At 51.1% G+C, this 24,888-nt stretch overlaps 11 protein-coding genes across 11 annotated transcripts; 5 read left to right on the top strand and 6 right to left on the bottom strand.

The window, feature by feature from the left end:
* Positions 1–34: 34 nt before the first annotated feature.
* AUEXF2481DRAFT_8436 (uncharacterized protein) lies at positions 35–3,699 on the bottom strand (the record flags this gene model as incomplete). The annotated part of the gene is made up of 6 exons (XM_013484556.1): positions 35–490; positions 2,832–2,851; positions 2,908–3,013; positions 3,104–3,131; positions 3,202–3,417; positions 3,470–3,699. 6 exons carry the CDS (start codon positions 3,697–3,699, stop codon positions 35–37), a joined length of 1,056 nt encoding a protein of 351 aa, XP_013340010.1.
* Positions 3,700–5,424: 1,725 nt separating this feature from the next.
* Positions 5,425–5,892, bottom strand: AUEXF2481DRAFT_92029 (uncharacterized protein; the record flags this gene model as incomplete). Its single annotated transcript, XM_013484640.1, has 2 exons — positions 5,425–5,500; positions 5,557–5,892. A coding segment is annotated over one exon (307 nt), but the record flags the coding sequence as incomplete, so codon positions are not given.
* A 2,708-nt stretch (positions 5,893–8,600) lies between these two features.
* On the top strand, positions 8,601–10,115 carry AUEXF2481DRAFT_32950 (uncharacterized protein; the record flags this gene model as incomplete). Its single annotated transcript, XM_013484574.1, has 4 exons — positions 8,601–8,939; positions 8,993–9,063; positions 9,120–9,233; positions 9,290–10,115. The coding sequence occupies 4 exons, from the start codon at positions 8,601–8,603 to the stop codon at positions 10,113–10,115; spliced, it is 1,350 nt and encodes a 449-aa protein (XP_013340028.1).
* A 913-nt stretch (positions 10,116–11,028) lies between these two features.
* Positions 11,029–11,712, bottom strand: AUEXF2481DRAFT_462262 (uncharacterized protein). Its single transcript, XM_013484655.1, has one exon. The coding sequence runs from the start codon at positions 11,576–11,578 to the stop codon at positions 11,102–11,104; it is 477 nt and encodes a 158-aa protein (XP_013340109.1). The 5' UTR covers positions 11,579–11,712; the 3' UTR covers positions 11,029–11,101.
* Positions 11,713–12,833, bottom strand: AUEXF2481DRAFT_462261 (uncharacterized protein). Its single transcript, XM_013484641.1, has one exon. The coding sequence runs from the start codon at positions 12,447–12,449 to the stop codon at positions 11,847–11,849; it is 603 nt and encodes a 200-aa protein (XP_013340095.1). The 5' UTR covers positions 12,450–12,833; the 3' UTR covers positions 11,713–11,846.
* Positions 12,777–13,905, bottom strand: AUEXF2481DRAFT_43947 (uncharacterized protein). Its single transcript, XM_013484595.1, has 2 exons — positions 13,855–13,905; positions 12,777–13,805 (listed from the first exon to the last, which is right to left on the bottom strand). The coding sequence occupies exons 1-2, from the start codon at positions 13,855–13,857 to the stop codon at positions 13,218–13,220; spliced, it is 591 nt and encodes a 196-aa protein (XP_013340049.1). The 5' UTR covers positions 13,858–13,905; the 3' UTR covers positions 12,777–13,217.
* Positions 13,906–14,894: 989 nt separating this feature from the next.
* Positions 14,895–16,673, top strand: AUEXF2481DRAFT_83022 (uncharacterized protein). Its single transcript, XM_013484624.1, has 2 exons — positions 14,895–15,798; positions 15,847–16,673. Exons 1-2 carry the CDS (start codon positions 14,918–14,920, stop codon positions 16,505–16,507), a joined length of 1,542 nt encoding a protein of 513 aa, XP_013340078.1. The 5' UTR covers positions 14,895–14,917; the 3' UTR covers positions 16,508–16,673.
* Positions 16,674–19,662: 2,989 nt separating this feature from the next.
* On the bottom strand, positions 19,663–20,385 carry AUEXF2481DRAFT_83023 (uncharacterized protein; the record flags this gene model as incomplete). Its single annotated transcript, XM_013484625.1, has 3 exons — positions 19,663–19,924; positions 19,980–20,128; positions 20,263–20,385. 3 exons carry the CDS (start codon positions 20,383–20,385, stop codon positions 19,663–19,665), a joined length of 534 nt encoding a protein of 177 aa, XP_013340079.1.
* A 354-nt stretch (positions 20,386–20,739) lies between these two features.
* Positions 20,740–21,400, top strand: AUEXF2481DRAFT_43949 (uncharacterized protein). The gene is made up of 3 exons (XM_013484596.1): positions 20,740–21,014; positions 21,069–21,227; positions 21,282–21,400. Exons 1-3 carry the CDS (start codon positions 21,006–21,008, stop codon positions 21,354–21,356), a joined length of 243 nt encoding a protein of 80 aa, XP_013340050.1. The 5' UTR covers positions 20,740–21,005; the 3' UTR covers positions 21,357–21,400.
* Positions 21,401–22,084: 684 nt separating this feature from the next.
* AUEXF2481DRAFT_32956 (uncharacterized protein) lies at positions 22,085–22,986 on the top strand (the record flags this gene model as incomplete). Its single annotated transcript, XM_013484575.1, has 3 exons — positions 22,085–22,134; positions 22,192–22,364; positions 22,472–22,986. The coding sequence occupies 3 exons, from the start codon at positions 22,085–22,087 to the stop codon at positions 22,984–22,986; spliced, it is 738 nt and encodes a 245-aa protein (XP_013340029.1).
* An 890-nt stretch (positions 22,987–23,876) lies between these two features.
* On the top strand, positions 23,877–24,575 carry AUEXF2481DRAFT_8444 (uncharacterized protein; the record flags this gene model as incomplete). The annotated part of the gene is made up of 1 exon (XM_013484557.1): positions 23,877–24,575. The coding sequence occupies one exon, from the start codon at positions 23,877–23,879 to the stop codon at positions 24,573–24,575; it is 699 nt and encodes a 232-aa protein (XP_013340011.1).
* Positions 24,576–24,888: the final 313 nt, after the last annotated feature.

The raw sequence follows: 24,888 nt of genomic DNA on the forward strand, positions 1-24,888 counted from the left end.
AGGCGTTGAGGCGGATGTTGATCTCTCTGCCGAGCTAGGATGAAGGCCGGCGTTCATGAAAGGCATGGCGAGCATCGTGAGCGTCAGATCGCATAGCAGCGCCAACGTCGGTATTCTTCTCATTGTTCGAGATGCCCTTAGTATCGGCTCTGTTGTGCTCGCCCTCGAAAAGATAAGCCTCGAGCTCAGCGTTGGCAGGACCGACATCACCGCCCTCGCCGCCCCACACATAGACCTTGGCTATGCTGGCCCAGGTGGGGTTACTGTCCGAGGTAGGAGCGTTGAACGCGGGGTAGTCGATGTAGAGTCCTTGGACCAGCCACACTCTCGCGCTGCGGCGAGATTCACAGGGTTGCTTGTATTGGCGGGAGCGCGCAACCAAGGAGGTCTCCAAACTTCCAAAGGAAGGGTGTCTTTGACGAAAGACATAACAACAAGGCTGCTCGACTGCTCGCGGCGCAAAGTGACGGGACTTGCGAGCGAACACTTCCTACCAAAGGTGTGTCAGTACAAAAAGACAAATGATGCGCAAGGTACGCAAGGGGCCGGGAAACCCACTGCGAAGTAGGGCTCAGGCCTCCATGACACGAAGAAGTTTTGATGGTTGTGATTGGCGAGGAGCGCTTGACAAGATTGATTGATGATGGAGAAGGATAGAGAAGAATGATGGATGAAGGGTATGGTGATGGTTGATCATCTTTGCGAATGCGATCAACCAGACTGATCGTGCGTGGAGGATTGAAGAGAGGAGGGAAACAGAAAAGCGCTGCGCTTTTATGGCTGCGTGTGAGAGTGCAAAATCACTGACTCGCTTAGTAAGCGCAACCGAATATTCCGACTCACTTGCGCTGCTGCTTGTTCGGCCTCGAATATTCCGGACGAGGACGGCCGCCGTAATGGTCGCTCGATTGAGACTAGTTGGAAGAGTTGTAGCTGGTGACGAAGCTTGGAGCCAGCGAGGATATGGTTGTGACCAGAGTTGCTCAATACATATCACCGAACTCTCACTGTTTCTTGCTGCTCGCTATAACATCTGCACGTTTGGGCTGATCTAGTTCATGCTACAGCATTACTTGAAGTCTGGTCCATCACATACCTTCTCGCAAAGCACATTGATGATCCCTGCATCTGTCTAGAAAGATGTCGCCGCGCTTGCCCAGATCGTTGTCATACTTTGTGTCAAGTCATCCCAGTCTAAATAACACTCGTCCCTCTTGCATCCTGCGTGGAATCGAATGCCCCCATAGATCGCGAATGTGGTACCAGTAAAGTTTCGTCATTCAATGAGCAGCTTGACCTCCATTCGGCAAACTATGATTCGTACTCAAGTCGTGATAGCGCAGGAGGTTCTGCCCAGCCTGCGAATTATGCAAGCACACGAGCAGGAACGACCGGGGATGTATAGGCGGACATGATATCAGCCTCTTACTTCTCGTACCTGTCTATTCTAGTGGCTGACGCAGATCCCGAAGGCCAACATCCTTGAGCTGCAGGCTAGAATGCTTGACAAGCCTCTCTAGCTGCGGCGAGGTCCAGACCGTTTGCAAAGTGAAGAGGCATCAGCAATAATGTCGTAGCTCCAGGATTAAGTTGAGAAGTTTCGAAAACTATCACAAGAACTGACGCCCGAACGGAGGACCGAGATCCTTAGGACTATTTTTACGACTCTTGGAGTGTGTCCTGTGTGGGACGACAAGTCGTTGGTGGTAGCCTCTAAGTAAAAAAAGCAGAAGAACGATGTAGATTGATGATAACAGCATGAGCATCGTCATCTGGCGATGAGAAATGCTGCATGCTTGAAACGATATTGTCAGCCGGACTCTGAATCGCTGTCAAAGATTTGTCCATTCGCATAATCTGTTCCCATCGCCATTGATTGCACTGCTAGCCGTCTTGTTTATAATTATTGATCTACAGCCCAAAAGTTCATTAATGATTGTTGGATTCGGAATGTCGAGCGCAAAGGTAAGAGTGGCATCGTTGCGTCCATTTATTTTGGAAAGGAGATGCCGCGGTCGCTGGAGTATCACTGAGACGAGCTCGATCAATGCATGGCGGTAATTAAGGATAGCTGGGATGTTTCTGCAACGTTGGACATTACTCGCTTGTAGAGGTGGAGGAACGGATGTCATCAACTCGCATAGGTAGTGGAAAACCTCGTACGATATAACGTACGCTTGGGAGGGGGACCGTTGTTCGGGCAGCATCGACGATCTCATGGCAGACTTGGACCTGACGGCAGGCATCGACATAACGTGGTACAATTGAGGACGAATGTGTATGGAAGGAAGCCAGAAATGGAATGTTAAATGGAGGAGAGCAGGAATCCGAAGTGGTAACGCAGAAGGCAGTCCAGATCAAGCGGTCTCAAACGCTCTACTCCAGTTCCCGCTGATTCTTGAACATAAGTGCCACAGCGAAGGCTAGATGTTTGTATGGTTTGAGAGAGTGGCGCAAGTCTGCATGAACGTCTCAATGACGGCGTGGTACTTCACATCGTCACGGCATGTACTGGAAAAGATAGCAAGGAGAGCAAAACTGCCAATGATTTATTCAAGAAAATCTGGACAGCGAACCGCGACTTCAATCCCCACGAGTGATTAAGACAATCCAACCTCGGCTACTAAGCTTGTCAAAAGAACAGCTTCTTGTCAGTGTCCTTGTCGCCAAATCGCTTTGTAAGTTGGCGAGCTCTTCATCGTTCGCAAAGGCACGTCCTCTATCGAGAGCCCTCCAGAGGTAATTGTCGGGTCTGATGAGACCAGAAGAGACGTTCGGTGTTGAGTCGCAATCCACAATAGTTCCTAGACGGTTGGAGGCTGTCGCGAAACATGGCGGTCGGGCTTGGACGCTGCGGAGGATGTCAGTATCGAGGAAGAAAAAGTATTGGCAAGTAGAGGTACATACCTTGGATGGATTGCAACAGAACTTTTGTGCAATATGCGGTCGGAGTCATAGAGTTCCTTTGCTCATGACTGAGTCTTTCGGTGCCGCGAAGTTGTCTAACCCAACTCTGAGTCAATCAGCTGGACGAGGATGACACTCCCGACAGTTTCCGGTGTGTTTATGTATCAGCCGAGAGTGTCACTCTTATCAGCGATACAGTCGTGGATGAGCCACGCCAGGCCGGTCTGTGAAGATGTCAGAGAAGAGTTCAGGGAAGATGTAAATCATGGTTCGAGCGGAGGGATGTCGTCTTACTTTTCGGAGTTGATGCTGCTGTGCTGCACGTTGGAGTCGTTGGGGACACCGAGCAACTCACGCTCGATGCGAGGGTTGGAAGGGCCCGGAATGTGCTTGCCGTCTCTCCACTGACCGCCACCGCCTTGAACGAAGTTGCCGTAGACGTTTCTGTCGAAGCCATTGCCGCCTCTGGGAGTGAAGGTGAGAGCGCCGCCCCAGCCGCCTTCGCCGAGCCTGTGAGTTTTGTCAGCAAAAGATCTCGAGGGTATTCCCGTAGGAGACATACCTGGGGCCGTCGAAGTGACCGTTCATGGAAGGCGCACCATCCGAAAATCGGCGATGGGTGGCGCAGAGGGCAATAGCGATGAGAGCAGGCCCAAGAGCAGGAGATCTAGTGCTGCCTCTGGCATGAACAGACTCGTATGCGGAGGGGTCGAATTCACCGCCGCCGCTTCGTCTGGGAGCGTGCTGAGACTCGCCTAGGGAAAGGTTGTTCATGTTAAGCTGATCGGCCATAATTCCGATGTATGTTCAACAAGTTGAAGTTGGTCGGAATGTGGGAGGCGCAGAAGACTCTGGTGGGAGTAAACACTGATCCGATGGGATACATAATGCTTGAGTACTGCTGAGGATAATTAGCAAAGGTGAAAGTGCATGTTTCCCTGCTGCCGGAAAGAATGCGAAAATGTGGTGGATTGCAATAAGATGAAGGTGGGCAGATTGCTTCTGCTTGAGAGAAGAGAGCAGGCAGCGTCGTGCTGCGCAGGCGCTAGAAGAAGCGGATCGCACGAGGTCACCAGTTGCGTCTCTACCACCAAGTGACGGGCTCATGAAGCAGATGTAGCTGCCCAGAGAACGTGCTTAAGCTGACCAGAGAAACCGGATCTCGTCGATGCTTTTCGTGAAAGATGACCCATTAGATGGACATGGTCCATTGACGACTCGCCGTTTTGCTCTTTGCGTGATCGTAGTCGCTTGGACGCCGGACCACCTTGTGTATGGTGTCGAATAAATAGGGAGCATCTGACTTTGGAGGAGAGGGTGAGCAGCCTTCAGATTGAATGACTCCCTGGTCGGTAATGGTGGGGACGGATGTGACATCGGAGCAAGTTTTGTACATCTGATGCTCCAAAGCTGACTCGAGCGACAGAAAGCCAATGAAGCTAATTCTTCCATGACGCAGACGCCTTGTAGGGAATACAATGAGCGAAAGAGCCTGATTTGGAGTGTGAGAACAGGCAGTGAAAGGCATCTGCCGCTACCAGGGAAGAACGATGGTGTGAAGTCTGAGAGCTGAAACAATAGCTGAACAAATACAGCGTACAATGAAGGGTCTAGCCTACGCGGAAGTCCTAGCGTAGAGGGAGATGCACAAGTCTGCGAGTCTGTATAACAACCAAGGAAGCGTGCGATGAGTGGCAGAGCGGTTTGCGTGAGAGTAGTATCGGAAGTCGTGAAAAAAGACACAATCAATGTTGCCGACCAATCTTGGGCAAGACGAAGAAAGCCGTGCAGCGCATACGATGATAGATACAAATCTGCAAACATGTATCCGGCCCCTGAAGGCGCGTGATGCACTGTGGGGCGCTTGTCGACAGCGTACATCGGAGGATCGTAAACTGGAAGAATAACGGAAGAGGTAGCCCGCCCCGACCACCGTGGAGCCGGGTGTGGTGTGCATTTCGGGAGAAACGAAAATGTGCGAACATGTGCCTAGCCCGAAAAGGCGCGAGACGAACGGCGGAGCGCTCTTCGAAAGTGCAGTTTTTGGAACCGTGGACAGAGGTAAACACGAAAGATACAGCTAGTCTCGGCCGCCGGGAAGCCAGGCGAAGCGTGCCGAACGAGAAAGACAAAGGTATACGAACAGGTGCTTAGCCCAGTCAGGTACACGATGGACTGCGGAGCGCTTATCGAAAGTGTAGTACTGGGGATCGTAGACAATGGGCATAATGAAAGCGGGCGCTTACCTTGGACGGGTGATGGCTATGACCAGTCCTCTCCCTGCAAAAGCAGAGGAGAGGAGGAGCAGCTGACACACAGTAGTCTGTGGTGTCGAAAAGACGATAGAATAGATAGAGAGAACTGGATGATGTTGATGGAGGGTCATCGGAAGGAAGAAAGGGAAAGAGGAAAACATAGCTGAGGCGCAGACGCGCGAAGCTTTGGCTGGGATTCACTTTAACAACATAGCACGTTCACTATGGCATATCACATAGATGAGGATTGCTTTTCACTTTGCGGTGACTGAATTGATGATGGTGATATCGCTATGTGATGTATCCCCCCAGCAGCAATGCGAGCCTCAAATTGAATTCTGCGTTCGCATGGTCAGTAAAATGAAGAAGTATTCTGGCCGGGGGTGTCACGTACAGTAGAGGATGTGGTTTGCCGTGGTTGCCCTACTTCTTGCGGTCAGGGCGGCTCTTCTTCTTGCGAACACCCGTACGGCTCTTCTTCTTGGGAGGCTCGGCCGTCTCTTCGACGGGAGGAGCACGAATGTCGTCGGCGTCACCATCGATGTAGTGGTTGATGCCGTCGTTGGCCCAACTGGCGGGGAACTTGCGACCAGGAGGCTTGGTGTTGGCGTAGTAGTTGGGGAGCTCCTCCACCTCGACCCATTTGGCCTCGCTAGCGGCAACTCTGGTGTCCTCGGCAAGCTTGATCTCCTCGGCAGTCTTCGGGTTGTCGATAGGATCGTTGTTGATGCTACGAGGTGTCAGAAGAAGAGCGAAGAGCGTACAGAGTAAGAGTCCCTACGCCTCGTCGGCTTCGTGGGGACCGTCTTGCATCTTCATTGAGTTGTTCATTTTGACAATTTGTAGATGATTGGAACGATGTGGAAAGTCTGGGCTCCGTGATTTTTGTGAGTCGACGCCGTGAGACATGCATAGACCGTTGGAGGTGTGTGCCAAGGCCACCATATTGTCAAATACCGGAGACAGAGAAGCCGGGAATGATAAAAGATCTCGTGCTGAGCCAGAGCGCTCTCTGGGAGTGGTTTCATCGAGAACATGTTCACGGCTCAGTAGGATTCCTCGACGGCGAGCCTCATTCCAGTCCTGAACTGTTCATCCAAACCCAAACCGAAGCCTATTTTCTCGATGCACAATTGGGAGGAGTGACATCTACTATGAGCGGTACGAGAAGGTTGCACGGAGTAGACGGTAGAGAGGCACATCGTACCAAAACTCCGCCTACAATATGCGAATGCTAGTCTTGCCTGCATTATTGGTCACGCTCAGCCTTGCGCACGCTCTGCTCTCGAGTAGCAATAGTTTCTCGGTCGAAGGGTAGGGCGCTCGACTCATGCAAGCTTAGAATGAGGTAGATCGACAGACATCATCAATGATCCAAGATGCACTCCGCGTGAAAGCTGGGACTTGTAGCTCATCATCAAGCTTGCCGTAACTTCACCCAAGTGATACTTTGAAGTGGTCTGTGAACAAGATCACCACCTCCAGCTCAGATCCTGCATCCTCATTGGTCGCTTCGCCAGCACGCACAGGCTTTGTGATCTAGCGCTCGACTCGGCGTCCTTCTGCGCCTATAAAGACTTCCCTCCTTCCTTTCCTTTCCCTTCCTCCTCTATATATCTCGTTTGCTCGGCAGACAACGGCGCGTAAATCCCACGCAGCACAACTCAAGAGTTTTGATTCCTTCCATATCAATGACCTTTATGATCCTGTTGCAAGATCGAAAACTCTCGTAGACTGGTCGCATACCACTCTTTATTGCCTGGTTGTTCCCTATCTCCATGGCCCGGTCTGAGAGGACACTTATGTAATAGAGTACCACTTTGTTTTGTTCTGCGCGTATTGCTATCGAGTGTAATGCTTCTTGTGATTACGTTCTTGTTTTCTCGCTGCACTGACTTCAATACAGCCTCTCGGTCGTCATTGTGCCTTTTGCGTTCATCGAAGCTCCACGGACGAAGGCAGACAGCGGGTGAGAGGGGACACGTTGTGCTGCCGCGCTCTGGTCTTGTCCATCGCGTGTAGTGCAGACACTCGAATAAGTCTTACACGAACGGATCCGCACGTCTGCTTGAGCTGCGACCTTCTTCTTACGAAGCCATCCCGTCGCTGCTTCTATGAGCCATGACGGCCTCTGCAAAGACGGCGCGTCGCTCACTCCATCACTCGTGAAAAGTTTCGCTATTGTTCGCACTCATAGTGCACAGCTCTCAGAGGTCTTTGTCCAACGTCAGATCTGCTTGCATACGCAGGAGTGTCTTATTTGTCACTGTTCTAACAAAGCATATGGCACCCCATTTTCTCGAAAGCAACAAATTTAAAGAAGAAGCCTACCCACCATCACCCCCTCTCTCAAGCACACCTTCGACAGATGTCATATGACGAACCCGTTATCCACAGTCTAAGTCGGCAACTTCGCTTCTCGCCGCGACACCACGCACTCCCATCCTTTGTCTCCCCCGAGTAACGCTAGACATTCATCTCAGCCTCGATGCAGAGAGGAAGTATCTCCTTTCGTCTGCACTGGGACTGCAGTGTAAGAGATATCAAGCTTCGAGTCCCAGATGGTCGTGGGATACACTTCCTGGCGTGGTGTCCCACAGACGAAAGCTTCGTTTCTGGATATCTACGGAAGGGATCTTGTCCTATGCTTGAGACATGTATTTCAACGAAAGAGAGGGGCCTCATAGATGTAGCGCGTTTGTTTGGTGTCCTGCCCACTCAATCTTGACAAATAAGTAAAACCTCAAGTAGGATGCAAAGAACGGAAGCGAAGTGCGAAGTGGCCTCGTTGCACGCGGCACACCTTCATGCTCTAGATTGACATCGGTGAGTATGAGCAGCGAGACAGCGTATTCGAGAGCTTGAACGGAATCAAAAGAGCAAAGCAAGACAGTCACAGATCAGAAAATGAAGAGCCCGAGCGACTTTGACCCGCCGGCCGACAATGGTTCGACATTTGAGCAGCCAGTTGCTTTCTGATTGACAGACTTCAGCGATTCCAACGCATCGAAGACGCAATGTCAAACACCTCATGCCACTCGAGACGTTATCAGCTTAGGAGGACCTGGTCAGCTCAAAATACATTGACGTGCCTCGGCCAAATCGGAAAACAGCTCTCAATGTTAGATTGTGGTCCAAGCTCTAGCACGCAGTCTAGATTCGGTGCACGTCGCCAAGAATTTTCAGCTCGTATCTACCAAGCTAAATGAGCGGCTCGGGGTGTCCGGTGACAGCTTCGAGGCCAGCTTTTTCTAGAAGCGGCACCATTTACTTCTACGGAAGAGCTGGGCTGAGCGCAATGAGGAGATTCAATCGAGATGAATGCACGGAAACAACGCTCTGGGAAAGGGGCTGAACTCTCTCAATCGAGCATAATAACCATGGGCGTCGCACGCAAAAGACGAGGAACAGCTCCATCCCAATCTTGGCAACATAAGCATGCGATCCTCGTTGATCTTCAGTCTGGTGGCTTCCGGACTTGTCGCCAATGCTCTACCGAATAAATCCAGGCATCTTCGCCGTCAGGATATCGACTTCGATCTGGTCGACGACACGCCAGAACCTTCCAAGAGTCCCACCGACACTCAGAACTACAATCAGGCCAGTGCCATCGCTGCTGTCATCAACGACGTCAATACCGATCCTTTGCCGCAGCAGACGACCGACAGCACAAGCTTGTCACGACGTGATGTTGTTGTCGTGACAGCGGATGGCTATAGTCAGAACACTGTTCTGGATGGCGCTGCGATCAACGCGCCTCTCAATTGCAACAAGGCTGTACGTAGCTTTTGGCCTGAGAATGATCGACGCCTACTGACATGTGTTTGCAGGACACATTTATGGGTGTCAAGCTCTTCAATGACGGTCCCTTTGACACTACGCTTTGCGCTGCTGCATGCACGTGAGTCGTATCTCCTCATGAGTTTATCTCTCGGGCCGGCTGCTGACTTGCTGAAGTGCGCAGACAAAATACAACTTGAAGCATCCGCCAACTTCGGGTCAGGCTAAATCATGCAGATTCTACAACACCTACGAGATGTATAAAGACTCTGTCTATCAAGGACAGTACTGGTATGCTTCGAGCTCTTTCGACACATTATTGATGTCACCGCCCTAACAAATCACAGCACTCTCTACACCCAGGCTTGGGATACCACTTATGCCACAAACAAAGGACAATGGCGAGGAACTGCTCATTACACCATTGGCCGAAGTTTTATCGCTTCGAATGCCACAGACTCTGGTCTGGTCTCCTGCTCAAGTCCCACATCGTCTCCATCGATCTCGAGTACCTCTGCTTCTTCAACGATCACGGCCTCATCATCAACCTCCCTGTCCTTGTCCAGCTCTGCATCGTCCAGCTCGACGACTTCGTCAAGCACTACGTCGAGCGCTCCAAAATGCACCTTCGCCCCTACTGTCGACGCGCAGCAACAGGAGAAAGATACAGCAGCACTTGACTTCCTTTTTTCTCACAACACTCTGACTGCGATGCTGTCCAGTATACCATACAGCGTGCTGGTTCAGCGTTCGCTTACTGGAGACGTTCTGCCATCGATTCAGACCGCTCTACAGAACGTGGTGTCCTGCGGCCCGTACAATATCACTTCGCAGCTCACAGGATGCAGTACTGCCATGAATACTCAACAATTCACATCTTGTATCATAGCTTGGACTGATCCGGCATTCCTGTCCAGCTGGGGCAAATTTCCCGTACCCACAGTACCCACAGCAGCGCTGACTAGATTTATCAACACGTGCGGATATTTCATCGGTGGCCAATACCCGGAGGTTTATCCGATCCCTGCGGGTGTCACTCTCTCGCCGGACATGACCCCAATTGCAGTGAGAGATACGCTGACTACACATGGCATCAACAAACCTCAGTGCGACTTTCAGATGATGCAATATTACTTCGGAGAGGCTAAGAGCTTCAAGATTACCTGCTCATAGCCTAGGCCGGCTACATACAAGATAGCAATATCAGTCACGATAGCCCACAGTCGTAAGAGAGGGTCGTAAACTTCTCGTCGAACAAACACTACAGTCATGGCCGGTCATGTACAACCAGAACAAATCTTCGTGCCAGTTTCAGCATCGAATCCTCCAAGAAGAACACGTGCCATATAGTTCCAAGATCTTCCAACGTCTAGTATAAAATGATCGGGCCGTCTTGGGACCTTGCATGGAGTGGTCGATTCCTTGTTGGTGATGGCTAGCCTACCTCGGCCACGAGCCGAAATCAGCATCAACGCCACAGCATCAGCGCTACAGCATTAGCACCACATTATCAACGCCACAGCATCGAAACATGGACAAAATATAAGTCACTAGCGGCTGGCAAGAGGTGCTACCAGAGCCAGCCACCCGACGAATCTCATTGCCCAGGCACGACTCGCGAAAAAGCAGACAGATGTCTGTAACAGATATTAAGTGAGAGAAAGAAGCCAGATTTTACTGACTCCCAGAGAGTTCAAGGTCTCAGCAAACGACGATGAAACTGGACCATGAGGAAGCCAGACGACATTTAATTCCAGACTCAGCGGGCTAGTCAATCATCAAGACTGACCTCCAGATGGTGCAAAATACAAGCGAGATCCATTCAATATTGTCAGAACTAGCCCATGCAGAACCTCCTGTGGCCGACGTCCACCTCCCAGGGAAAAAAAGAGGGCGGATCAGACACGAAACTCGAGGGCCAGATCCTCAGACCCAATTAACATTTCCCGGTAACCTCGTAGCCCCTGTATCCCACCTCTCCTGCCCCGTGCCCCATTTCCCCCAACCACCATAATCCCAATACATGACCTGCCAAGTAAGCGGTTTCGGAATCATAGCAGCTCCCAATCCAAACGCCGGAATCTGTTCATGCCAAAGTTCATCAGCAAGCAAGCGTTGAAACCACTCTTGAGCAACTGGATAAGATCTTCTGGGTCCCCTCAAAGGTTTGTTTCGACATCATCGCGTACTTCAAAGGGGCTGTGGTCGTCTAGTGCCCATTGTTCCCAGCGCTCGTCAATGTACATGCCCAAAGGAGACGCGATCCATTGCTCGCGGGCAAAGGTGTCAGAGATGGGTGGGTAGTGGACTTGGTAGCCTTGGAGGACGCCGTCGAAGAGGTAGTGCTCGAAGATATGGCCTTGCTCGTTACAGCGACCGCCTCTGAGCCATGGCTCGCCGGGCTGTCCCCAGTTGAAGGCGAAGTAGGCGAAGCTGAAGGCGTGAGCGAGCTCGTGAAGCATGGCGACGGCAAACCAGACGACGGTGCGTGCATGGGCTGAGGTGACATCGATGTCGATTTCCATGTTAGGTGCCGTGTACGGCATACTTTGAACTTCGGGGTAGTAGTTTCCGTTGGGGTTGTCTCGCATTGCTTTGGTTTGGGCTTCGAGGACCTCGACTATTCCTTCGTGCATGTCGATCCAGCTCGTCGATATGTTACTAGTGGATGATTAGTATCACTCCATGGACAGGGGAAAGAAATCTTACGGTGCTGATGCGGGAATGCATGTCCCATCGGCTCTTATACACTGGACGTGAGTTACAGCATAGGATGAGATTCGTATTTCATCAGATAGATTCCACCCAGTCCATTGGCGAAGATCAACGAGTTTCTTAAAAGTATCTTCCAGCTCTTGAGGGTTCAACGGTCTTATCGGGTCCATTTCCTTGCAATTCCTGCCGTTATTGTAGGGGTCTACCGAAGACTTCATCTAGTCGGAGGGCATGCCAAGCGCGTAGAAGTAGGCTAATGTCTTTGGATCGTCCAATATAGCTGTAGCTAGACGTAATGAAGGTTCCATCAAAGCCCATCGGCTTGTCACGTCTGAGTATAGGATGTAACATTTCGTCTTCGTCAACACCTGGGTTCCTGAACGGGGCAAAGGCAAGTACGCCGCTGGGTCCTACGATAGCGTCCTCTTTCCAAAGATTATTGTTGATGAAACCAGCTCTGTTCAAGATCTTCAGTCCATACTTCTCGAGGATGGGATGATAGTCGGGCGCTTCGCTTGGAGGTCCCAGTGGAAATGACGCAGGCCAGTCATGGATGTGGCGCCTGCCCATTCCTGTCGGGTCGGCGTGATTGATCTCTCGCACATCGAAGCCAGTATAATCTGGGTGTATTCTCGCAGTGAGATTCTTGCGCACATCTGCCCATCTTTCGATGACAGGCAGGTTCGTGCGGGCATCCCACTTGCATGGAGGTTCAAGAGCATCCGGTATGGTGTAGTGTCGAAGTTGAGGAGCAGGCTGTGCATCTACCATGATTGAATCGGGATCTGCCATTTGCGCTAATTACTTCGTGTCTGTAGACTCTTCGAAACATCTGGGTATACAAGCAGTCGACGTCTGCACAGGTGTTTTGGTGTGCGAGGATCTTCTTCCGAATGCGGCCCGGAAAAAACACAAAGAGCTGAGCAGCCGACTTGGATCGACACGGGACGTCTTGACAGATGATAGTACAGAGAGACGATTTGATCTCTGTCATCGTTCGGGCTGCCCGACAGTCTGCTTCTTGTTGGCTTGCAATCAGATCATGTCCCGATCTGCGAGTAAGATGGCTTCTCGACCAAAGCTCACCGGAGGCAGGATGTGGCGAGGAAAGTATTTGCATGACGAAGGTGAGGGTATGAAAATAGTATAAAAGGCAGTGATACATCAGAGTCGTCAGAGGACCGGATAGACCATCTATATACTCGGTGCCTACGCGGCACTCAATCAGTGATCAGCTATTGTACGCTCTCTGCGGCACAGCATTGCAGTGAGATTGCTCGTGCAAGCGAGAGGTCAGCTTCATGTCGGGGCTGGAGATGTTGTTGCGCCCTGGCCCCAGGCGGAATGCATGTCTTTTCGGCTGTGATGTTAGCTGTCGCTGACTGTGTCGGTTGCTATTTAGAGTCAAAGGCACTCGACTCTTTCTGAATTTCCCGAGTAGCGCTGTGTACCTGCCTCGAAACGTGTCGTGAGTTGACAGGTAATTAGCGAAGTCGTGCCATGACTTGGAGAAGCCATCGTGGCGGGTACTTTGTCGGACACGAACGGAGCAAAAGTCCTTCAAGCCTTCTTGAAGCCAGGATTCTGCTCCAGAGTCTGACCGATGAAGCCACGAAGAGCAGCCCACCTGTTTGCTGAGCCTGCAGCATCAGGAGCTGCCTGAGTCGGCACACTCATACTAGCCAGATTCTTTCCAAACCTCTCCTTCTCACTCTCCTCCATCTTCTGCTTCCTCTTCAAAGCTCCCGGCCTTGACTTGAGGGTCTTGAGCTTCATCTTTCCATCCGCCGGCTTTGCCTTTCTCACTCTGACCATTTTGCTGAGCTCACCAAGAGCACCATCCATGCCATCTGTCTTCTCATCCTCATCAATGCCTTCCCAGTCGTCATCGCTGTTTTCCTCAAGCTCGGGTAAGGCATCTGCAAGTGAGTCCAACGCGGTGTTCAGTTTCTTGCCCGGACGACGGCGTTTCAAAGGCTTCTTTTGTGACTTTTCGATGCGAGAGATAAGTGTGTCGTGTTTGAGTTCTCGCTTTCCGGCTTTTGTGTTGGAGGATGATGTTATCACGCCAGGGGATGTGGTTGCAGGTCGCGAGGCAGCGGCGACCTTTGCGCGCATTGTGGTGCGTTTCTTGCCGTTTGTGGGAGCCTGTTGTACGTCAGAAGCTGTTCAGAGCCGTAATTTTGACATCGCGTACCATTCTGATGAAATTGATATGGTTTCTAGGACGCGATAATGTGCCTCAGGGGTCGAAGTTGGTATAGGAGCGTCACTCTGATATTGCAATGTACAAATGGCAGGAGCGACCGTCAAAGTCGCGACTTCTCGAAAAATCTCCAACATTGATGGACGTGGTCTGTGCTCAGGATCTTGCCATCCCCGCAGCCGCCTTGGCAGCCTTTTGACGACATCTCCTCCTGTTCATTTGTTACTACATCCTCTTCTACACCTTTTACACCTGGTCTGGCGATACTAGTATCTGCAGTGTAGGCTACAACTATCTAGCGACCTGATTGATGTTGCAAGTGTCTCCGAGAGGCCGGAAGATTCTGATCTGCCGTTTGCGGAAGGGGTTGCCATTCCTCTGAAGCCGCCGTTCGCACCACCCTGGCCATAGTTTTCTGCTCTCCGAAACTTTCAAATAATCTCTTTGTTTACCTTCAACACTTTTCCCATGTCGCCTATGCCCCACATCCATTACTTGAACATACTGTGCATTTGTTTTGTCTAATTGTCCCCGAGAAATCACAACATACGGTCTCAAAATGGCCTTGTTCAAGGTTAAAAAAATGCCCCAGGCTCAACGACCAGCAGCCAAATTTGACAGCACAGTACAGCTCAGCGTGCGAAGGTCTCACGGTATAAACATCAATTTGTGTTTCAGACTATATGGCCATTTCAGCTGGCCAGACAAAGGAACAAGAGTCGTGGGATTCCCCGAGTCAAGCCATCCAAGATCGAGCGATATGGTTCAAGATATCCGATTGTTGGATGTCGCACTAATGTGTCAACGAATTTGTCAGAAAAAAGTTCAATGCAAGAGCTCTCTGTCGAGTCTGAAGCACATCCATGATTTCGAGTCCTTCCGAAGTTGAATGCCGCGAAGCGCTGGGCTTTGTCTTTGTGGACGCTGGGCAGATTCTCTTTGTAGGCCGACCACCACTTCCGGAAATCTCAAAACTTCGACTTTGATCAACGAGCACTCGCACACTGCTTCTGCTTACTACATCGTCTCTCGGAAGTCATCAGCGGCTGGCGACATGGATGACTACGATGATGTCGAAATGCCCGACTTTGACGATATCGGTATGCCGAATTTCGACGTGGGCGATTCCGACACTTCGAGTATTGTCAGCGTCGACACGCCTGATCTTGACTCGCTGCGCACATACACGCCAATCGATCCACTAGTCTTACCACCCCTGACGCTTGTGGGGAACAAGTGGGAACTGACAGACTGGAAGGAGCACTCCTGGCGCTACACCGCACAAAAAGAGCCGACCAGTAAGACCTTCAACGTTCGCCAGATGTACATCACAAACTTTGACGACACAGAAGCCCCCGATCCAGACGTCTTCCCGGCCAAATACAAACTTGGCCCTCCGAGTCTCAGAGACGACTGGAACCCACTGCTTGACAAGTGGGGTATGCAGGTGTTGAACAAAGCCGGCTTTATCAACTACACGCCCCCCAGTTCCGAGAAATACATGGATCCGATCGGACATGGCGCAGAGGAGAGAAACCCGGGCGACACCGAAGCCGAGCGTATACACCCAGTGCTGCAGCAAGACATGTGGCGGAACGTTAGCGACGACGACTTCGAATTACTCAAACCTGCGCTGCTTCTCGCGACTGCTATCCTCGATGAGCCAGAGACCATCGCACTTCTGCGTTGTATCACGAACGACACGGCTACATTGCCTCATTTCGAGGATCCGAAGCATGGATCGTGTAAGCTCGTAATACCCGTTACGCCGACAGACCCTGAAGACATGGACGTAGCATTTGAGAGGATGCTGCAGATGCGGCAGTGGATGAGTTGGCAATTTAGAAGTGTAGAGGAATTTAAAACGTATGAAGCCATGGGCTTGACAATGTATCGCTACGGTGTGGACGGCGAAGCCTTGGAGGCAGCCAGAGAGTAAGTTGGACCGAACGATTCTGTTTCATCAAAACTGACGAGTTCCAGAAATACATCACAATCCGAAATCCACCCCAGTCAAGCCTTCCTGGACGCCTTTTGCACCTTTGATGCCGACGTGTCGAATGACACAGACGTCCTCCAGGATCGCCTTATCATGCCCCTCGACATCGCCTCCGTCCCTAACTCCCGCCGTCTCCGCTCTCTTGACTCCGCATCAGTAATGGACCGCACAAATTTCTACTTCGCCCAAACCCTCATCCACGAATTCGCCCACGCCTTTTCCCGCGCCTACTCCCAAACCCTGGCCTTCGAATCCGAGCCCGCCGAGCCCTGGCTCCAAGGAAACACATGCAACGAGCTAGGCTATGCAGTCATAAATCACATATTTGGAGGCTGTCCAGAGCCTACGAGAATTCTATCGACGTCACTACCAGGATATGAGCATTTAATGCAGCTTGCGTGTCCGCCGCTAGGAATGCACTTTAACAGGAAGTGGGATTTGTGGTGGGATAATGCCGAGGATGGGGAAATCAGGGTAAAGTCGGAAAAGGTGGATCCTAAAGCTACCCAGAGGGTTTATCCGGTGCCGCAGAGGTATGTGCATGATATGGGTGTGGAGGAGACTTGGAAGAATCAGGTGCCAAGGTTCGGATTGAGGGCTTTGCACCTGCCTAAGTGTGATGATTGGGCTGTTGATCTGCCTTAGTGTAAAGATTAGGCTGCTCATCTGCAGCCTGCATCTGAAGGCTGTTGGAGAACTGGTGATGACAGGTGGGCGTAGGCACTTTCGAAGGAGGGGACGTGTCCCTCGGTGTAGATTGGTGGAATGACTTTGGCTAGCGGATCTGAATCTTCACCTTCCACTCTCGAACCCATGAGTCAGTGTAGCTTGGAGCAAATCGTCTTGATAGGGTATACCCAATAGGTCTCCAATGCTACTTGCGCGTCTTGATCAACGACATCTCCACCTACGTATGTGCTACTGCTATGACCGGAGGCTCCTTCGGAGACGGTCGCGTACTCAGTCACAAACGAGAGTATCTTGACGCTCCGATCTACCGGCTTCTCCATCTCGTCTTCACAGAAGTCCGTCCTCGACAACAATCAACGGACTCCAAGTATGCCGGCACAGGCATCACTGACTATCTCTTCCTTGTTCTTTGGAGCCGAGCCCAAAAGGAAGCTCACTTTAATTCCGTCGGGACGATTTCACTTCTTCTTCGTGGCCATAGCACCTCTATCGTCCCAAGTGTAGTTACAAACAACTGTTCTTCAGCTTCAAAGGTTTTCATGGTTAACCAGCGAACAGGAGAAGCTTTTGAGGAGCAATCAAACTGTTTCGACGGAAAGACAAGTATCATGATGATTTCAACGAATCATGGTAGTGTCGCAGCACTAGGATGACAGCACGCGACTGACAAAGTGTTAAGAGGCGAAGATTATATTGGGCGAAAGCGAGGGTTCCATAGTATCTTATGCATAGCTATATAGATCATGTCAGGGTCTCGCTACCCGTTTGCATCAATACCCGACACTCCGAACAAAGTACGAAGTGATAAGCTTCAACAAGAGGAGAGGTAATGAGATTGGAGAAGATGTGCTGCAACAAGCTCACATGACCATGAAGCCATGAGTCTTAAAGCGAAGGCACCTCACAGATATTGACAGATGCATTGAGTAAACCAGGAGATGGCGTATGGAGCGGATTGCGTCTAGTCTATTGCACCAGACTGAGGTACTGCATTGAGTTCATACGAAGCGACAAGGTCGAATGCCCGAGGACCCACGAGCTCGAAGCTTGCTTTCGACGACCAAACCAAGTGAGACTCATGAATTCCTATTCTTTGTGTGCTTCGAGATCAAGACAGATATGCTTACTGGCGCTGGACCTAGAGTATTGCTGAGTAAGGTACACGATGCGAGACGTGTTTGCAGCCGAGACACAATACTGCACGAGAAGAAAAGTCTGCAAACAGTTATCTCGCCAGAAAACACAGAATCAGTCTCACCTTCTCGAAGTTGATGCTCTAGGTGACGCACCAGACGATAGCTGACACGCTCCGACTGCCTCTGCTGCACCTTTGACTAACAGTATACCCTTTGAGCTTGTGCAGCTGACGTCCGCTGTGCAGGGAGTCGCGCTGGTCGGAAGGTCACACAATACTGCAGAGAGCGACATGTCAGAGAATAGAGCCAGGTTGAAAAGGTAGAAAGTCGAGACTTACCTTCTCGAAGTTGATACCTCTTCAAAGCTGTGCGTGTTGACACCCATCAAGCGCGCGAGTCACTGCGACAGCGGGGTTGCTCCCAGATGCATGTTGATCGAGACCATCTCTCGTAATAAGATTTGTGTTGACCTTGTGCTCTTCAGAGGCTGGCGGCCATACTGGTCAACGTTTTGGAGTCGGCTTGGGCTGGGTGATGAGAGGGCGCAAGAAGGCAACGATAACAGTGTGTTCAAGCTTTGGGTTGAAGATCAGCTGCTGAACATCACAAGTCTGCTTGACAGCAGTGAGACCGCTTCTAGCTCTTGTCTGGCTTGATCATGATTCCAGCCAGTCCAGCAGTCTCTAGCATGTAGCAGCTCATGGACACGTCGCTCGTCTGCCGTCTCCTCTCATGGTAGAGCTTAGACATCGCTTCTTCGTAAGTCCGCTTGTTGATCGTCGAATTGGCCAAAAAAATACTGAGGGCGGCCAAAACGGTAGCGAGATAGGAGACTCAAATCCCGGCGGCAGGCGCAGTATTCGAAATGACGACGCTTGGTGGAAGAAAGCCTGGCGCTAACTTGCGGATTGATGATCCGTTGATGCTTCTCGACAGCAGACCACAGTCATGAGCACTCACGTTGATGGGTAGCAAAGCGGTGCTAATCCCCTGGATGATCGACATCACGTTTTGGCAACATTGACACTGGCGGATTGACCTGCTCGTTCTTCTGGAGTTGGCGTTGAAACTCGGACTCGGAGCACAAGAAGGTATTGGTGCTCGGATACTTCGGGGAAACATGGTCTTTTTCCATCTAGAATACGACTGCTTCAATATTTCCAAGCTCACGAGGAATAGAACAGTATGCCAAATATCATTTGCCATCAGGCAATGATCTCCAGAGATGTTCGAGACTTGAGGCTTACGATTCACCAACACCATTGGCACTAACAACGATGGGCATCAGACTGATGTTGCTACTTCGAGAGATTAGAACGAGACGTTATGAAAATGGACAAAGTTGTACTGACCTCGTCGGACGACTGACGCTGCTGCTCGAACTCAAAAGACATGACAGAGCATGGAGTCCGAGGTGATCCGGTACTCGACCGCCTATTCTAACCCTTTCAATCTCACGCTGAAAGGAAACAGCACGCCCAACACCATTGTCCAGTGACGAGAAAATCTCCGGGAGAACAAATATTCGATGCTGCTTGAGCCGAAGACTTTCAGTTCACCAGAGTTGTTCTCATCAACACTCCTTACGATGGCTGGCAGAGCGCTACTACTACTCAGCATGGTCAAAGAGGAATTCCAACATGATCGATGAACACATAATGACCTGGTCGTGCGGCTGAATGTGTAGCTTGTGGTCAAAGCAGAAGACTGGATATATACCCCATAGTATTACAGAAACTGACGGAAGTCTGTTCTCAATCGTTCCAAGCTCAGAATGGAAGAAACCAGCATGTCTAACGCCGCAGCGAAACAAGAAGTCTCCAGAAGAACAAATGTTCGGCGCTGCCCGAACCCTAGCCTGAGGTTTCTAGTTCGCCAACGTTCTTGAAGTTTCCCAGTCCGCTCTTCCTCAAATAGCATCAACTAATGGCATTCGAAGAAGGCGGTGACACCGTAGACAACACAGGGGCGGACTTATGAGCGGTACGAGAGCTTGCGGGATTCTTCGTAGATCTGTCCAAGGAGCTCACGAGTGGGGGCAAGAATGAGCGAGGTAGGGTAAACCTCGCGCTGGTGAGCCATGCCGGTCTGGACGAGAGCGGTGGAGCGGCCGTTGACGAAGGCCTGAGCGGGGATGGGGAACAAGAAACCACTGGTCTTTCCAGGAGCGGTCTGGGCACAAGCCATCAAGTCATGACTGTCGTCAGTCGTGATGAGGTTGCAAATCGGGCTGGTCCTAATATTCTCTTTGCTCAGCGACTGAGAGTCATGTCAGCCCGTGGATGGTTTACTGACGGTAGTGATCATGACGGTAACGGCCGCCACGATTCTCGTGGAAGAAGGTGTGATCTTCGTCAAAGTAATCATGGTTCTCGTCGTCATGAGGAGCAGCGTGGTAGGACTGCTGCTGCTGAGGATCGCCAATGCGACGAACGGGTTGCTACTGATAGAGTCCGCCGCTGCGACGGCGCACTAACAGGTAGCAGAGCGATTTTGAACTTGCCAAACTGTCAGCTCGAGATGACATAGCACATCCATGGGAATACTGACCTGATCGTGCTCTGCCTAGCGTACCTGGCGCTGGTCTTCAAACTGAAGAGCGCGCGTGAACATAGTGCTCACGATCTTGAATACCGATGAGGATGAGCCAAAGTGCTGATGGCAGCTGCCGATGGGGACAATGCAGTTCGAAGCCATGAGCAGCGTTGCCGAGCTGACCACGTTCGCTCAAGCGAATCTGGCGCTCCTTGACGGGCTGGAATTTCTCCACGCCACAGAAACATGTATTACAGCGCAGTCTAGTTGTATGTTTGCCAACTGTTTGCGTTATCAGAAACAGTTTTCTACTGGCAGCTGCACAAATTTACTGATTTAAACACGAGGGTGGGAGTCTGAGTGACTCTGTCTACTGAACTCGAAGCGAATAGCAATCCTACTGTTCAAGATCATGGTCTCGCGCGAGTAATGGGCAGAGATGCCAGAGATGCCAGAGATGCCAAAACGTCGCGACTACAAGTAGCAATGCCACTGATCGCGAGGAAAACTGGAACAGCCAAGTGCAGTACGGCTGAGGATCTTGGCCACGGTAGCCGAGCTGACGACATTCGTTGAAACGAACCTGGCGCTGGTCTCCGAACTGGCGCTCCTCGTCAATAGCGAAGGACGTACCGCGATCACACTGACCTTCGCGATGTGGGCCCCAGGACCGTATGGGTCCTTTCCTTATTGACGAGGGAGGTACCACGGTCGCACTGGCCCTCGCGGTGGTGAGCGGGAGGACTGTAAGGGCCATTACCACGGCTTCGACGAGCAGCAGGATGCTAGTGCTATTACACCCAGTCAGCTCGTAACAACGATGGATCTTACAACATTGCACCAACCCGATTCTGCCCTTCGCAGGGGATCTGGCGCTGCTCTTCGAATTGGCGCTCCTCCTCAATGACGAAGGATGTACCGCGACCTTACTGGCCCTTGCGATGCTGAGCGTTAGGACCGTATGGGCCCTTGCCACGGCGTCGACAGGCAGCAGAGTACTAGCGCTGATAAGTCTGGTAAGCTCGAGATTATGATAGATCGTACGATATTGCACTGACCCGATTCTGCCCTTTGCAGGGGATCTGGCGCTGCTCTTCGAATTGCAGGAACGACTAAGTACACGACGTTCATGAGAGTGAGAGAGAAATATTGATAGACAGGAGATAGGAAGGTGGAGGTGACAGCTTGAGAAAGCCACTTCCATGGCGAAGTAATAATCGCGGTCATGTTGACGCTCGCGGTAGTGAGCATTGGAACGGTGCGGACTTTTAATACAGGAGTGACGAGCAGAAAAGGGAAATTTCTAAGTGAATGAATGAGAAGAGAACGATGGGACAACCTGCACTCGTAATACGTACTGAAGCACACAAAGACATCGCACAGCAAGGACGCGCAGCTGGACACAAAGCTGGGACAGGCAGCACGCTGCGCTTAACCCCAGCGCTCCTTGCCAATGGCAAAGAAATGATCTTGATTGAAAAAGCTCTCTCAATGGTGAGTGATGAGCATAATAGTGTCAGGACGCTGGATAGTTAAAGCAGTGGCCAAAAAGATCGATGGAAGAGGTGCGGCAGGAAGCACAGAGCTGCCGTCGTAGTGATTGATGATGGGTAATGGATACGACGGTAGTGAACAAGAAAGAAGAGGCTCGGATAAGAGATTTGACACAAAGCCCGTGTGAGGGGAGAAGGCGTTTGTGTCGTTCAAGAGTTGGGGTTGCCGTTCGAGAAAGAATTGACGCGCTTGGAAATCCGGCGACGCCTAAGCACATTGCCCACCCGCGGATTGTTGTTTACAACAAATCCAACAATTTCTCAAGTCACAACAACTTACCACGGTCTCGCACAGATCACTCCTCGCGATGTCGCATCCTTATGTCACCTCGCAGGCTGTTCCTGGCTCTGCCAACGGGTATGTCATCACCCACATCAGCTAGCCTGTCATTCAATACTCATGCGATTATACCAGATCGACGACGATCAGCGACATTCTCAAGCGTCAACTCACCCCTGAGCAGTCGTATCTGCCCGTGGGAGCTACAGCCCCATTCACCATCTTCCTCGAGCTTCTGCCCTCAGATGGCAACGGAATCTTCTTACACAATGGCAATCCTTCTTACCAAGTGCTCGATCCTGACTCTGGTTACGGATACTTCCGCGCTTCTCTGCGCAGACAAGCCGAGGTTTAAGCTCTCTTCGGTTTGTATTCAGAGAGTTTATTGTTGGGTTCTTCTACTAAAATCATCTAGAAGGCAAGGCGTTCGAGACACGTGGTCTCCCCACCGGTTATCACATCGAGTACAGAATTACCGAACATGATGACACGCCAACCAAGAGAGACATCGAAATCTACGGTCATCCATCTGGCTACTACTTCAAGTCTTTCCTCAAATTCGGCGCCCACCTCGCCGCCTTGATGAAGGAGGATCTGCAGGGCTGCAATTGCGACCTCTGCCAGCAGTGGCACCGCAAGGCTCCCATCGATGCCGCCATCAGAGTTGGCCTGCCTCGCGTTCCCGGCGGTGCTATGGCTGCAGCTATCAACATTACCGTTGACCAGCAGATCTACTTCGCCGCGATCCGCATCACACAGGATCGGCCCATCCAGCAGGCTGTCGCTGCCCTAGAATTGGCTGGAGACGTTGAGGACACCGAACAGGCTGTGGCTCATATGGGAATGGCTCGTATGGTTGATGGTCTGCCTGACTTTCAGAAGAAGGCAATCGATGATCTGATTGCTTGGATGCGTGGATACCTCGTTTAAACGAGCTCCGCCGCCATTGAGAGAGATGTTCGTTCTGCGCTCGTTTAGCTCAGACAGGATGTACCAGTAGTCGAATCTGGCTTTTCTGATTACTCATTTGCTACGGGGACTTGGCGACGGAGAAGGTTTGCAGGTGTGCGAGTCCTCGAGATCGTACTCAAAGCTGTATCTCTGTATCGCGAAAGACTATGAGAAGTCGTCTCGTTGTCCGAACTTGGGTATAGGGCAGCTTTGGACTGGAAACCGAGGTCGTGAGGGTGCCGCAGGGTGACCTCAACATACTCCTCGTTTGAAGACCATCTATATCTGCGCGAGCCAGCCTAAAAATGACAATGATCTTTGTATAGCGAACAAGGAGATCACTTGGAGCGCAGCCTTGAGCAAAGCAGGCCATAATGGCTTGAACGAAGATGGGTGAACCGGAGAGACAGAGCCGTCAGCGGTGGTCTCCGGTTGAGAGCTGCTCTCAGACTGGCTTACAATCAATGAGCCATTTCTTTGTTTGTACGAGTCGATTCTTGCCTGCCTTTGTGATGGATACTGAACTCCTCTCACGTTGACTAAGACATTGTTGGCTAACAAAGAGCGCGTGTTGTTGGGAGTCAACGTCGTCGGCTGCTACATAATCCAAGCAAGCGACACTTTCTTGAATACCAGACCACAAACACCTCACTTCAATCCCTCCACTTCCTACCAACAAGATTACAATTCATCACGACCTGACCATGTCAGAGATATCCACCGTAAGAAGAGAATGCTATACATGCGACGGCGAAGTTCACAATGTCTACATGTTGCCGTGCGGACATCCAGGTTTCTGCCGGCCTTGCACCCTTCTCCAGTTGCACGGCATCAACGAAAGTAGCAGAAGACTTGAATGCGTCGAGTGCATGCGCCCAATCTCTCCAAGCTTCTTCCAGTCTATTCTGCCAGCCGAAACTTACGAGTTCCTCGAACGCTCTTATCCTGAGTGGGATTGCCCTGTTCCCCTTCGTTTCTACTGTCCAAATGCTAATTGCCGTAGATTCGCAGCCCTGCCCGAATCTATCACGGATTCGACAACCACTACCGCAGAGAACACCCAGTGCCGTTACTGCAACTCGATCGCCTGCCTGTGCTGCAGAGATCTCGCTCACCCTGGTCCTTGTGCACAAGATACAACGCTCGCAGAGAACATACGTGGAGCTGAAGCATCTGGTGCCAGACGCTGCCCAAAGTGTAACCTCCTGCTCTTCAAGGACAATGCCTGTGCTCACATGGGCCTCAACGGCGGTCATTACGGCTGCCATCACGAGTTCTGCTTCTTCTGCGGCGCAGACTGGGAAGCCTGCAGCGGTCTTTGTCCTGATGCTATGGAAGATGCACAGAGAAGACACGGTGCTGGCATTCTGGATGATATAGACGACGATTCAGAAGGCTCAGAGAGCGGAGACTTTGATCTTGACGACGACGAACCTGCTAACGACGACGAACCTGCTAACGACGACGAACCTGCTAACGCTGACTCCCGACACATCCTTGTAATGATCCATGCTCAGCAGATCCAACTGAAACAAATCATTTTCAGACTTGACCAAAGGCTTCCTTAAGTTTAAGAAAACTGACGCTGACTCATTGTCCAATGGGGCACCGATACAATGGCGGGACTAATGCTAGAATCCCCATACGGCTACTTAGCTCTCCAAATACATAGCTCATGGCTCTCATGAATATGTACTTCGTCGTCGCTCTCATGACTACGAAACAAAATGAGCATACCAAACTCTGACAAAACCTGAACATCTCATAATCCAATATTGCTTCTCGCGTGACAATCATTTGTGAAATGCTCTATAGTATATCCCTGTTCCAATTTGCATCATCAATCCCGTTTTTGTCTGTCGACAAAGCAGCTGCTTATAC

Source organism: Aureobasidium subglaciale (assembly GCF_000721755.1).
Source record: "Aureobasidium subglaciale EXF-2481 unplaced genomic scaffold scaffold_28, whole genome shotgun sequence".
Classification (NCBI taxonomy): Eukaryota; Fungi; Ascomycota; class Dothideomycetes; order Dothideales; family Saccotheciaceae; genus Aureobasidium; species Aureobasidium subglaciale.

Coding starts and splice junctions, on each gene's coding strand:
- AUEXF2481DRAFT_462262 (XM_013484655.1), bottom strand. CDS start 11,578: ATGCACGAAGGAATAGTCGAGGTCCTCGAAGCCCAAACCAAAGCAATG.
- AUEXF2481DRAFT_462261 (XM_013484641.1), bottom strand. CDS start 12,449: ATGGCAGATCCCGATTCAATCATGGTAGATGCACAGCCTGCTCCTCAA.
- AUEXF2481DRAFT_83022 (XM_013484624.1), top strand. CDS start 14,918: ATGGATGACTACGATGATGTCGAAATGCCCGACTTTGACGATATCGGT. Junction 15,799..15,846: donor GCCTTGGAGGCAGCCAGAGA/GTAAGTTGGACC, acceptor GACGAGTTCCAG/AAATACATCACAATCCGAAA.
- AUEXF2481DRAFT_43949 (XM_013484596.1), top strand. Junction 21,228..21,281: donor CAGGCAGCAGAGTACTAGCG/CTGATAAGTCTG, acceptor TATTGCACTGAC/CCGATTCTGCCCTTTGCAGG.